Raw genomic sequence first — 12894 nt, forward strand, 5'->3', positions numbered from 1 at the left:
GTCTTCTCACTCTTTGCTCTCTCTCTCTCTCTCTCTCGCCCTCCCTTCCTCCCTCTCTCTCTCAGCTCTCAGCCCTCAGCTAAGTAGCCATCCATCTCTCTCGCGCCCCCCTTCTCCGCTCTTCCTCTTCCTCAAAGCAGCTTCCCTTCCCCATTGCTGTCCGTCCACCGCCCGCTGCCCGCCGCCATCGTCTCCTACAAGTTACAAGTTAGCTTCCGCCTCGTGTCCCCCCTCCGCCTCTTTCTGTTGCACGGCCCGGAGGAGGGGGCTTTGATGCTGCAGCCCGCCAGCCAGCCTCAGCTCGTGTCTTGGCCCTTGGCTGTACTGCGCTCTCCTCCCTCGCTCGGCTTGCTGCCCCTCGTCGTCGATCCGGCCTCGACCATTCATCAGCAACGCAATACACTGCCTTAACTCGCATCCCCTCTGTCCCTCGTCTCTCGTCGCAGCGACGCTCCGCGGGCCCGTCTGTCGTTGGCCGGCTGTCGTTGGTTCGCCCCTTCGAGCTCCTCACCTGCCTGCGCCATTCCTTACACGCTTCAAGCTCGCCCGCCGACTTCTCAGAGTCGACGCCGCAGCCAGTTTATCCTCTCCTCTAGGCCCCTTAGCCCTTCCCGTCGTGGCCGAAGCTCAAATTTAGCCTTTGCTGAGCCTTGCCGATACTGGCCCCAATTCTAAAAGCCGCTTCGCTTCTGCCCAAGGCGCTCGAGAAGGACGCATCTGCTCCTTGTCTTAAGAGTCGGCCTTCTTTCACGGCTAGTCTTATTCCTAGCTCGCTTGCTTGTAGCTTTGCTCTTCTTCTTGATTGCTTCTCCTTTCCTCCTCGTCTTGCCACTGCTCCTCCTCTCGACCGTTTCGACAACAAGGCAAGCTCCCTCTTGGACTTGCGATGCCTAGCTCCTCCCTCGACGACTGCCGCCTATCCGATTGATCGTCCAACTCGCCCCCTCACTGCCCCGTTTCTCCTGCCTTTGCGCATGGTGGATTCAAGATGCCGCCACGCTCGTCCTTGACCTCTTCCTTCTCCATCACCGACTCCAACAATGAAGTCGTCTGCCCCTTGCGAAATCAAGACGGCTCCAGCTGCCGGAAGCGCTGTATCGGCGTGAGTCCCTTTCCCCTCGTCCGCCCGCCCCGCGCACCCCGCCTGTCGCATCCGCGCCTCCGTCCGCCCTCTGTATACCCCGGCTCCTTGACTCTGACCTGTCTCTCGCCAACCTGCAGGAAAAACGATACCGCTCCATGCAGGAGCATATCCGTCGAGCGCACCCCGAGAACTACATCTCGAAGCTGCCGGCGACCGAAGAGAGCTTCCTGCTCATGATCAACACGCCGCCCCAGGACCGTCGCAGTACCGACCAGCCATCGTCGTCGGCCGCACAGAGTCTGTCCTCCGCCACCGTGTCCACGTGCCCCAGATTGAGGCTGACCTGTCCGTCGTCGACACAGACTTGTATGATAGGCGCAACCATCTTCGCGATGGCTCGAGTAACCCCGGGACGCCGCGCCATGCCGACGAGTACCCCCTAACAAACGGCATCTCCTTGTTGGGCGCCGCCAGCGCAGCAGCAGCTCTTGCCGAGCTGCACGGCGTCAAGTCCGAGCGAGAGAATGAAACCGATCGAGTATGTCGTCGCATGTTTTACCCCGCGGCCTATCGATAGCAGCCGACGCCCCTCGCCTCTCTCCACCGTCATGGCTAACTCGGTGCGCTGCAGGATTACTACTCGGACACGGACGGTCGCCGCGTCGCTCGGACTTCAATTGAGCTGCCTCCCTTGAACCTCTCCCACAAGGATGTCACGAGCGATCCCTATTCGGCCGGCAGGCCACGCGAGATCTTGCCGCCGCTCCTCGCCAACTCGCCGCCCGGGCGCTCCTCGACCCTGCCGCCCCTGCAGCGGCCCTTGGGGCCCAATCGGCCGCGCAAGCAGTCGGTGACGAAGCGAGGCCGCGAGTCCAACCACAAGAAGAAGACTTCTCGCGGCTCCGCCGCCGATTGGCTCCGCCGCATCCAAAATGACGAGCGCTTGAGACCGGGCGGCAGCCATGACCGGAAAGCCCTCTCTGCCGAGCCCTCGGCGGACTACGGGAAGCGCTGGGAGGATCTCATTGACGCTGCTGACCAAGCTGCCTCGGCGGCCGGCGACATTGACGATGACCGCACGCCTGTAAGAAGCCATCAGTAAACTACTGTCTCCCTTTTGCTTTTGTATGCTTCCGGCTTAGTGCTGACCCTGCCGCTGCAGGTACCGCAATCGCCCGTTTCAGTTCACCGAGGCTCGCTGCCGCCGTTGCAGCACCAGCAGCACGTCCAGGCCGGGAGCTATCAGGCATCGCCGCTGCAGCAAGCCCTGACGCCGCCGTCCTACAACCAGGACAGCGCGGACCCCTTTCCTTCGGTCGAAAGCGGAGAGAACTTCCACATGGCACCTCGTGGACTAAACGATTCGTCGCCGACCTATCCTTCGGCCCACAACATTCAGATTTACTGCGCGGCCTGCCAAGGCGTGTCGCAGCTCAAGGGCTCGTACGCGTGTACGGAATGCATTTGTGGCCTCTGCCCGGCCTGCGTCGAGGTCCTCATGGCGGAACACGGAGCACGAAGAAAGTGTCCCCGTTGTGCCACCATTGGCGGCCGGTTCAAGCCCTTTCAGCTCGACGTGAGATGATGGAGCTCCTTGACCGAAACTCGGGTTTCCGCCTTAACTTTGACCAATGAATTTTCATCCAGGCCGCGACGCACTAGCGACCATGAGGGACGGCGCACGGCGGGTTAGCATCATACAGGTTTTTGATCTTTTTCTCCTCTTTTCTCGGGAGGCGTGCGCGAAAGCGCCTGGCCTGGCTGTGGCGGCCGTACCGGAGATATGGCCCGAGCTCTGACGGCCGCTTGACGATCATTTTCTCTTTTGCCTCAAATGGGTGGGCGATCTGTTGCTTCGCGGCGTTGGTACTTGTGTATTTTGGATCAGATCCCCGGTGGGAGGCGGCCTGTGGGACAAATGATTCCCGACGGTCATCACGGACGTTAATTCTCTGGCGCTGTCATGTGTTTGGATTGATGTGCCGGGATACGCCCAATCTAGGACGGCAATTGACGATGGGATTTGGCAGTGCCCAAGTCGAGGGCCCGATAATAAAGGCAAGTGTCTTGAATTGTGGCTCGGCTTGTTGCTCGAACATGTATATACACTCGTTCATGCGTCCCCAGCTTTATAGAAGAATGAAAGAATCAATCATTGGAATAAATCACGCGCGCCGACTCCCGTGTCGTATTGTTGGTACACTGGCTAAGCTCTGGCGGAGCAAGGGTTGAACTGGGCCCAACGTCGCGACGCGACGCCTAGACCTTCCTGCCCACCTTCTCCTTCTCCTGCTGCAGCAAGAGGTTCCTGACGGCGGCCCTCGAGTTGCGGCTGCCGCCGAGCTTGGGCCCGCGGAGGACGTCGCCGGGCGGGGGCTGCTGGCGGGGCGGGTGGGCGTGGCGCCTGCGCTGGCGGCGCTGGGCGAGGTCGTCGAGGTATTGGCGGCGGAACTGCTCGGCCATGCGGTCGTCGGCGGTGCGGTGGTCGCCAGACGCCGCGGCGGAGGTGGAGGTGGAGGACGAGGGGGGTGGTGGGGCGGTGGACTGCTTGGGGAAATCGTAGACGTCGACTAGAGGGGGAAGACTCAGCTTCTGGACAGAGAGGAGTGCTGTAGGAATATGGGTTAGGGGGGTTTGAGGGGGCTGAAAGCGTACGTCTGTTTTCGTGGAGAAACTGCTCGACAAACTCGTCTCGCTTCACGTCGTCGCTGTTGCGCCTGTTGCGCCCAAAGCGAGGCTTGGGAGCCTTTTCGGCGTGGCGCCTCTTGGCGTCGTCGCGGCGGTTGCGCACGTCGGCAGGGATGTCCACCTCGAACAGCTTGCCGTGCTTTGTGGGCTGGTCGCCGGCCCTGACGGCCGACGCAGTGGACGGGGCGGGCGGCTGGCCGGGGTGGTCGGCGCCTGTCGCTGCCGGGGGGGACGAGGGAGGGTGATGGGGGTGGCGGGACTTGGTGGGCTTGGGAGCGCTTGAGGCGGCGATGCGGCTAGAGAGGCGCGACTCTATGTATTCAGTCCTTGGGAGATTAGCGCGGGGGGGCTCTTGTTTGCTTGTCGAGAGTGATTGGCGGGAGGGACATGGGGGCAACGTACATGTGTCTGTCGTCCGGGTCGGCGATGAGGCCCGTCTGGTGCATGAAGCGGTCGGCGATGCCCCTGACGACGGGCTTTTCGTCGTCGGCAGCGTCCTGGCCGCGCGGGACGAGGGCCCTGGAGACGTGCGGGCCGGCGAGGGCGGTCGGGCGCGACTCGTCGGAGGCGAAGCCAATGCCGCGGAAGCGCGTGCGCCGACGGCGCGGGTTGCAGCGCACGACGGGCTCCGCGTCCGAGTGTGCGTCTGCATCTCGCTCGAGCGGGCCGGGGTGGCCGTCTTGACTGCCGCTCCTGCTCGTGCGTCCTCTGCTGCCTTGTTTCTCGTCGTCGCCGTCGGCGGGAGCTCGCGGGGCAAGGCTGTCGTCCTGGTCTTGGGGGCGCTGGCGATAGGTCTTGCGCCTCTTGCTGGGCCGGAAGCGGACGACGGCGGGCTCGGCTTCGTGGGGGCTCGGGTTGGCGGGGTCCATGGTGCCTGCGAGTTGTGTGTGAGTGGTTGTGCGTGGTGAATGTGTGAGAGAGAGAGAGAGAGAGAGGTTGAAATGTGACGGCGATAAACAGTTCAGCTGCCTGCCGCGGTGTGGTGGAGACGGTACGTACCGGCGGCGGTCTCTTGGTGACGTTCGGAGTACGAAGTGCAAATTCGATATCTCCTCTCTGCACCACCAACACATCAACCGACTCTAGAACCAGACCAGCTCTCATCAACAATCACTCGAGGCAAAAGGCGGCAAGCTTGGACTCGCTTAAAATTCATCACTGCTATTCGTACAGCAGGCCCACGCAGAGCCTCTCCCTCGCTGGCTGAGGCGGGCTTGCTGAGATTGGTCCAGCGACATGCCCGTGAGCATCAACACGTATCCTCTCAGCTCAGGCATCAGGCAACGGCGATACCGTGAGTTGGAGGATCGCCCCTGTCGCTCCCGATCTCTGCAGCCCCGTCCCCGCCCGCCGGGTCTGGGCTGGGCCATCGGGTGTCGCCGACCGGCCTGCAGTCGAGCCATCTGATGGCCAGTCCGACGTCGTGCGAGGCGACCCGAGTGTGCATTTTGAGCAGGCGAGAGGGCCGCACGACCATGTACCCGTTGTCCAGGTGGACTTGCAGGATGCGAGCCGAGAGTCGCCCGTGGAAGCTGGCAATGAGGATCTTGACGCCGTCATGGAGCACTCCCAGGGAAGCCGTCAGTGCCGTGAAGACGCCCACGGGCAGCATCTGACACCAAAGAGCCAGGGATGAAGACGAGAACGAGAGGCTAACACACCGGACAAATCCTGTGGCGGATAAACATGGTGGCGTCGTGGACCGAGGCCTTGAGCAGCGACACGGCAAAGAGCAGCTCGCTGCGTAGAATAGCCCCCTCAGGCGGCGCCGCCATGTCGTAGACAGTGCCGATGGCGTGCGGCACGTCGGGATGGTACGTCCAGTCCCTCCACCCGGTGCCGCGGGGCCACATGCGGTAGCTGCCGGCGGCGAAGTAGTGGAAGCGGACCGACCCGTCGGCGGTGCGCACCCGGGTCGCATCGCCGGGCCGGTTGCGCTCGCGCACGTAGCGGTGCGTGTCCCAGCGCGACGCCCGCCAGGCCGCGAGCTCGCAGGAGCGCGCCTGCCGCCGCGCGTCGGCCAGGGCGTCGCGCGCGCAGTCGTCGCAGCCGCCGGGCCAGCCTCGGCCGCGGAGCCGGTGGACCTGGATGGGCTCGAGCGGCGGTCCGTGGCGGTCCTTGGCGCGGCAGCCGGCGGGGCCGGGGAGGAAGAAGCGCGGCTCGAGGTCGATGGGGTCGTCGTCGTCAATGTCGAGGGGCGCGCCGCACACGACGAGCAGCTCGACGAGGGCCGGCCCGTCGAGCGGCGGTGTGTCCCGGCGGCGTTCGAGCTGCTCCTGGATGGCGCACAGCGTGGCAAAGTCTTGCTGGCGTTGGAGGAGCTTGCGCCGCTCGGGGGGGGAGGGGGCTGCCGTCGGGGGGTGACGATGATGCTGCGACATTTTCTCTTGGTCCGCCAAACGAAGCTCAAGAGAGACGCTTCCTGCTGGAACCGGAAAGGCTGTCGTCGCTCGGACGCATGCGAGCCTCGGACGGCGGCGGTGGTGACGGGGCAATCACATCAGATAAGATGCAAGGGGATCAGCGGTGGATATAGCCGGATCTACGGATACAGGAGTGGTTTGATGGCCATATACGGTAGCCATGGTCCGCGATGCGACTCATGCACTCTGCCAAGGTCCTTCTACCCTTTGGAGCTCTTGCTCTCGCCGCTTTGAGTTACCGCCGAATCACACTCCGCGTGAAGAAACATCGGCTCTATTGCCTGTCCCTGGTCTCTCGTTGACGTCATTCCTTTGCGGTGAGAGGGTTTGCAGAGTAACATGATATATTGCTGTTCGTCATGCTGGTAGCGTCAGCTAGTTAAGTAAAATGAAGGATGCTTGCTGGCTTATGAGATTCAGGCAACCCCCAATGTCCAAGGAGGCCTTACCAAACCCCCTTGTGCTGGGACGTTTCTCCTCGGAATTCAGCATCGTCCATGACACTTACCGCCATTTACACCTTGCCCCTCACTCCAGGGTAGGTCGAGCTCAGTCCCCCCCCCCTCCGTTCACCCCGACCTCATCGTCATCGCCAGCATTAACCCAGCTCACCCCGACGCTTCCCCGCCGCTTCAGCTTCGAGCGCAGCCTCCAATTCCCGAGCGAATTCGAAATGGCAAGACGTGTACGCAAGTATAAAAAAAGAAAAAAAAAACCCCCCCAGGGACCCCCTCGAGTCGCTGACCGGTCGGGCTGGAAAGTCGTACTTTGTCGCCCACGGCGGCGTCGTGCAGGGTATGTGTGCACACGCATGCCTCCATGGTCCGGACAGCCAGCGAAGGCCTCCTGGCTAACTCCCTCTCCCTCTCTAAACCCCCCTTTTCTCGGACCTCTAGGCGTTGGTTTCCGGTAAGATATCCGTAGACAAGCCGCGCGGCTGAGTGGCTATGGCCTCTTCTGACCTTTGTCGGCCCCCGGATAGCTTCTTTGCCAAACAAAAGGCCCAAGAACACGGCATCACAGGATGGTGCCGCAACACGCCCGACAACAAGGTGAGCGCTCGCCCGCCCGCCTCTGAACGGCCTCGTCGCGCGCCACTGACACCCGCAGGTCGAGGGCGAGGCCCAAGGCGAGCACGACGCCCTGGAGACGTTCCTCAAGGAAGTCGGCCAGGGCCCGGCCCACGCCAAGGTTGTGCAGTTCACGACCGAGGACCGCGGCGTGGCGGATGGCGAATCGGGTTTCAGCGTTCGCCACTGAGGGCTCGCCTCATGATTTGACTACCTACCCCCAACGCCCCGCAGAGGACAACCTGTCCCTGCCACCATCCTCTAGAAACGCCGAGAAGCAAAAGAACACAGATAGTCACACAGACAGACAGGAAAGAGAGGCGTAACTGAGGCGTACATCGTCTGCTCAGAACCCTCGGCCACGCCTCCGGGCCACCGGCTTCTTGACCGCCCCCTGCGTCACAAACTTCTTGCCGTCGTGACCCACCTTCTTCTTGGCCGTCGCCCGCTCCGCCTCGGCCTGCTCCCGCTCGGCCTGCCGCCGCTTGTCCTCGGCCATCTTGGCCTCAATCTCCATCTTGCGGTTGAACTCGGTTTCGGTGATGCGCTTCTCGCGCGCCGAGTAGCCCTTTTCCTTGACCGAGTAGAAGACGCCGCCCAGGTCTGCCAGCCAGTGCGGGTCCACGGCCGTCACCGTCGACACGTACACCTTGGCCGTGAGGATGAGCTCGTGGTAGACGACGTAGTCGGGTGGGTGGCCCGCGTACAGGGCGCTCGTCGGGTGCAGCTGCACGGCCACGTTTGTCCGGAGGTTGATGTATTCGCCCGATCCCTTGTACTTGGCCGCCTGGTGGTAGTAGCCCGAGCAGATGCACCGCCGGATCATGTCCCAGTCCATGCCGCAGCTGCTGAGCTGCATCCTCTGCATCCGCACAATGTCCACCAGCTGCTCCCGTATCTCCTTGGCCCGCCGCAGCGACTTGGCGTGCAGAAAGTGCCTGACGCACCACCCGTCCGAGTGTCCGTTGGCCTTCCACGCCGAATACACCTGCAGGTATGTCAGGTGGTCCGACTCGTGCACCCAAAACTTTTCCCGCTGCGTGTCCGCCTCGTCCTGCCGCTCCTTGGGCCGGTAAAAGACGTTGGGCACCGACAACATCGACACAATCGTAATCATCTCCTCGCTGCACCCGTATTCGTCCGCCGTGATGAGGAGCTTGGACAGCGACGGATCCATCGGGAACGCGCTCATCTTGCGCCCCAACTCCGTCAGCTCGCCGAGGTTGTCCAGAGCGCCCAGGGCCCACAGGTCGAACATGGACGTCGAGATGGTGTCCTGCGGGGGGGGGTCCATGAAGTCAAAGTCGAGGAGGTCCTTGACCCCGAGCGACTTGAGCATCAGCACCGTGTTGGCCAGGTTGGTGCGCTGAATCTCGGGTATCGTCTGTAGGTAAAGCTCTTCCTTAAAAGCCTTCTCCGTGTACAGGCGAAACGCCTTGCCCGGGCCCGTCCGCCCGGCACGCCCCGAGCGCTGCGACGCGTTTGCCTGCGAGATGGGCGTGATCTGGAGCGTGTCCATGCCCATCTTGGGGTTGTAGACCTTCATCTTGGAGTAGCCCGCGTCCACGACATATCTAATGCCGTCGACCGTCAGACTCGTCTCCGCAATGTTGGTGGCGACAATGCACTTGCGCACGCCTGGCGCCGCCCGGTCAAAGATCTTGGCCTGGAGGTCCGCCGGCATCTGGCTGTAGATGGGCAGGATGCTGAGCTTGGGCGGGTCGTTGAGGGCGTCGAGCCGTTTTTGCACCAGCTCGCACGTGATTTCAATGTCTTCCTGGCCCGTCATGAAGACGAGTATGTCGCCGGGATCCATGGAGACGTGGATGGCCAGTACCTGCTGGACTGCTTGGTCGACATAGTCTTCGACCGGCGAACGGTGGAACATGACGTCGACGGGGAAGGTTCTTCCCGGAATCGTAAACTCGGGCGCACCGCCGAAAAAGTCGGAGAATCGCTTCGAGTTCATCGTCGCCGACGTAACGATTAGCTTCAGGTCCCGTCGCCTCTGCAGTATTTTCTTGAAGAGACCCATCAAGATGTCCGTGTTGAGGGCACGCTCGTGTGCCTCGTCCATGATGATGCACGAGTACCGCTCGAGGTCAGGCTCGTTAAGCGACTCTCGGAGCAACACTCCATCCGTCATGTACTTGATAACCGTCTCCCTGCTCGTGCAATCTTCGAATCGAATGGCGTAGCCCACGGTGCCGCCCAGATTGACTTCCATCTCCTCCGCGACTCGCTTGGCCACGCTCATGGCCGCCACACGCCGCGGCTGCGTGCAGCCAATCATGCCGCTTGCCCCATAGCCGTCTTCGCGAAGGAACTGCGTCAGCTGGGTCGTCTTGCCCGACCCCGTCTCGCCCACGACGATCGTGACTTGGTTCTCCCTGATGATGCGGAGGAGCTCCTCACGAACGGCGAAGGCGGGTAAGAACTCTCGCTGCTCCCGCAGAGTCTTGCTCTGACTGAAATCGCTGGCACCCTGCCCCTTTTTGAGATGCTCGCTGAACTTGTTTGTCTTGCGCTCGCCGTTTCGGGCTTCTTCCTCGCCGGCAACGGGCAACGCGCTGTCTGCGTCCTCTTCCCTGGCCCCCATAATGTTCCCGAGCGTTGTGCCCGTGATGCTGGTCGCTTGCTGCGCCTGCCTCTGCCGCTCTCTTTGCTGCCGTGCGTCCTTGACAACCCTGCTCCCTTTTCTGCTGAAGACGGCCATGTCGCTCTGGTAGTCTCTCACAGCGGGCACTGGGTCAAGCTGCTTTGTAAAGATGGTGCGTCCGTCCAGGAATGGGGGCCTCAGATCGTGGACGAGGAGGTGGACGCGGGTCGCTTCATCGTCGTCAAAGTCGGTCGCCAGGTCCCTACGCTGGGCGACGCCGGAGACGAGCATCCTGTTTGTTTCCCATGCGTCGTTTTCCTTCCGCCTCTGCTCCTGCCTGGCGTCGTATCGGCTTGCCATCTTCTCGGCCTTTGCCGACTCTTGCTGCTGGCTCTCCCAAGCCGACAGCTGGTACGATGCGAAAGGGTTGTGGGTGTCATCGCCAAAGGTGTGTCCGCCAAACTCGTCGCCCCCATACCAGTCACGGTCCAGGGCCCTGTCATCTTCTTCGGTCGGCTCTGGCTGGTCCAACTCTCGTGGCGGTGGCCGTGAATGTGCCCGGGGGGTCGAGTCTCGCGCATCGTGGCGGAGCCTGCTCAGGGGCTGGGCTGCTTCGACTTTCCGCCTCTTTGGGTTGTAGTCACCGTGGTCTCTGTCTCCCGCCATGATCGCTGTCTGGCTGGGCGCTGACCCTGAGCCTGGACGATGCGATGTTGGAGGCCGAAGAAAGGATGCGCTGTTGGAGAGCTTGCTTGATGTCGCGAAGTTCTCCCGGACCGATCCCTGCTTGGTACGTATCCACCATGCTTATCGATAAACCCCGCCGAAATTTTTGGGAGCGCCGTGAATGAATTTCTTCTGGGCTCGACATGGCGGCGACGAAATCGCCCAACGTTATGCGCCAGGCTCCTCGACACAATGTCCATGATCACGGCTGCGCAATGGGTCCCGCGGGGCTTTGCGGCACCGTTTCCGCAAAAGTATACCTTGGACGAGGCCGAGTATGAAAGGATAGCCGCGCTGGCCAAGCTACAGCTCGACGACGCAGAGGAGGATCTCAAAGAGGCGGAAGAAAACGACGGCCAAGATGCGAGGGGAGATGAAATGCACACGGACAATGTCGAGTCGGGAAACAAGGAAAAGTACGTCAGCGTGGGCTCCGAGGCGTCACAATGGGGTTTGCTGATGGTCCCTGGCCAGCTTCGACGACGATGACCTGAAGGAGTACAACTTAGAAAACTACGATGACGACGAGGACGAAGAAGCCGGGACGCAAGACGAAGGGGAAACTATGGGAATGTTTGGAAACGTTCGTTCCCTCGCCTACTACGGATCCAACAACGATGATCCATACATTACGCTGAAAGGCGGCGACGAGGAGGATGAGGACCGAGAGGACTTGCAAATCTTGGCCACCGACAACCTCATCTTGTCGGCTAAGGTCGAGGACGAGCTGGCACACCTCGAGGTCTACGTGTTTGAAGACGACAGCGACAACCTCTACGTGCACCACGACATCATGCTCCCGGCGATTCCGCTGAGCCTCGAGTGGATCGACATGCCTGTCGGCAAGACGAGCGCCGACAAGGCGGCGACGGGCAACTTTGTTGCCATCGGAACCATGGATCCGGACATTGAGATATGGGACCTCGACACCATCGACACCATGTACCCGAATGCGATCCTGGGACAAGGCGCCAACGCCGAGGCGGGCGAGGGAAAGAAGAAGGGCAAGGGCAAGAAGAAGAAGGGCAAGAGGGCCAACGACGAGTACCACGTGGACGCGGTACTCTCGCTGGCTGCCAATCGGAAACACCGCAACTTGCTGGCGTCAGCGTCGGCGGACAAGACAATTAAGCTGTGGGATCTCAACACCACAAAGTGCGCCAAGTCGTACGCGTACCACACGGACAAGGTGTGCTCGCTAGCCTGGCACGCAGCCGAGCCGACGGTGCTACTAAGCGGCAGCTACGATCGGACCATCGTCGCGGCGGACATGAGAGCGCCGGACGCAAAGGTGCCGCGCTGGGGGGTTGAGAGCGACGTCGAGAACGTACGGTGGGACCCTCACAACCCCAACCTATTTTTCGTGTCGACGGAGAATGGAGCGGTGCATTACCATGATGTGCGCAACGCGCCACGGAACCCGGAGTCGACCAAATCTGTGTGGACGCTGCAGGCGCACGACGAGTCGGTGTCGTCGTTTGACATCAACAGCGTGATCCCAGGCTTCATGGCGACTGGGTCGACGGACAGGACGGTCAAGCTGTGGAACATTGGGCCAACGGGCCCGTCAATGGTGGTATCCCGCAACCTGGACGTGGGTAAGGTGTTTGCGACGACGTTTGCGCCGGATGCCGAGGTGGCGTTCCGACTGGCCGTGGCCGGCAGCTCGGGAAGCATGCACGTGTGGGACACGAGCACGAACGCTGCGGTGCGGAAGCTCTTTGCGCAGCGGATGGCCGGGCAGGGCGACGAGGCGGTGGAGGACCGGCTGATTGGGGTGGACGACGACGAGAGCAGCTCGAGCGACGAGGGGGAGGACCAAGAAGGCGAGCAGGGGGAGGACGGAGACTCGATGGACGAGGATTGAGCGGATGTGTGGGAAATGACAGACCAAGGTTGCGTCTGCGAGTTGGTTTACCTGACATGATGGTGAGATGAAGATGAGGCATGCACGGCTTGTGCTTGCTGCAAGGGCCCACATGTCCTGTCTATTCTGCGGCGCGAGCCGTCTCGTGAAGATGCAGGCGCGGGCAGGGCTGTAGGGTAATACGCATGATGTGCCGTCACGTTGCCAGTAGCCTTGTTTATTTCGCGGCCGTTACTTTTGATGAAGGATTGCGTCTGAACCAATTTCCAAGGGAACTGCCAAACCTGTCTGGCCAGAACATGTGAAACGTGTCGGCTGGCGTGTGTGTGTCCGGGCAACGGTCTGGGCCGATGGTTGACAGCACGGACGGAATGCCGCTGTGCATGTACCGGCCGTATGAGGGGGGAGACGATGGCCAAGGGATGAAAGGCAAGGGA

At 61.7% G+C, this 12894-nt stretch overlaps 6 protein-coding genes across 6 annotated transcripts; 3 read left to right on the top strand and 3 right to left on the bottom strand.

The window, feature by feature from the left end:
- Positions 1 to 988: 988 nt before the first annotated feature.
- HRG_05894 (RfeD protein) lies at positions 989 to 2669 on the top strand (the record flags this gene model as incomplete). Its single annotated transcript, XM_044864365.1, has 5 exons — positions 989 to 1102; positions 1222 to 1381; positions 1447 to 1622; positions 1716 to 2168; positions 2247 to 2669. The coding sequence occupies 5 exons, from the start codon at positions 989 to 991 to the stop codon at positions 2667 to 2669; spliced, it is 1326 nt and encodes a 441-aa protein (XP_044720897.1).
- A 674-nt stretch (positions 2670 to 3343) lies between these two features.
- On the bottom strand, positions 3344 to 4641 carry HRG_05895 (mRNA splicing factor RNA helicase; the record flags this gene model as incomplete). The annotated part of the gene is made up of 3 exons (XM_044864366.1): positions 3344 to 3654; positions 3740 to 4098; positions 4175 to 4641. 3 exons carry the CDS (start codon positions 4639 to 4641, stop codon positions 3344 to 3346), a joined length of 1137 nt encoding a protein of 378 aa, XP_044720898.1.
- Positions 4642 to 5424: 783 nt separating this feature from the next.
- Positions 5425 to 6153, bottom strand: HRG_05896 (uncharacterized protein; the record flags this gene model as incomplete). The annotated part of the gene is made up of 1 exon (XM_044864367.1): positions 5425 to 6153. The coding sequence occupies one exon, from the start codon at positions 6151 to 6153 to the stop codon at positions 5425 to 5427; it is 729 nt and encodes a 242-aa protein (XP_044720899.1).
- Positions 6154 to 6868: 715 nt separating this feature from the next.
- Positions 6869 to 7455, top strand: HRG_05897 (acylphosphatase domain-containing protein; the record flags this gene model as incomplete). The annotated part of the gene is made up of 5 exons (XM_044864368.1): positions 6869 to 6880; positions 6957 to 6990; positions 7092 to 7104; positions 7178 to 7247; positions 7306 to 7455. The coding sequence occupies 5 exons, from the start codon at positions 6869 to 6871 to the stop codon at positions 7453 to 7455; spliced, it is 279 nt and encodes a 92-aa protein (XP_044720900.1).
- Positions 7456 to 7611: 156 nt separating this feature from the next.
- Positions 7612 to 10669, bottom strand: HRG_05898 (helicase associated (HA2) domain-containing protein; the record flags this gene model as incomplete). The annotated part of the gene is made up of 3 exons (XM_044864369.1): positions 7612 to 9853; positions 9905 to 10456; positions 10509 to 10669. 3 exons carry the CDS (start codon positions 10667 to 10669, stop codon positions 7612 to 7614), a joined length of 2955 nt encoding a protein of 984 aa, XP_044720901.1.
- A 113-nt stretch (positions 10670 to 10782) lies between these two features.
- On the top strand, positions 10783 to 12457 carry HRG_05899 (putative WD repeat-containing protein C17D11.16; the record flags this gene model as incomplete). The annotated part of the gene is made up of 2 exons (XM_044864370.1): positions 10783 to 11006; positions 11065 to 12457. The coding sequence occupies 2 exons, from the start codon at positions 10783 to 10785 to the stop codon at positions 12455 to 12457; spliced, it is 1617 nt and encodes a 538-aa protein (XP_044720902.1).
- Positions 12458 to 12894: the final 437 nt, after the last annotated feature.

The sequence above is a fragment of the Hirsutella rhossiliensis genome (genome assembly GCF_020360975.1).
Source record: "Hirsutella rhossiliensis strain HR02 chromosome Unknown scaffold00005, whole genome shotgun sequence".
NCBI classification, from domain to species: domain Eukaryota; kingdom Fungi; phylum Ascomycota; class Sordariomycetes; order Hypocreales; family Ophiocordycipitaceae; genus Hirsutella; species Hirsutella rhossiliensis.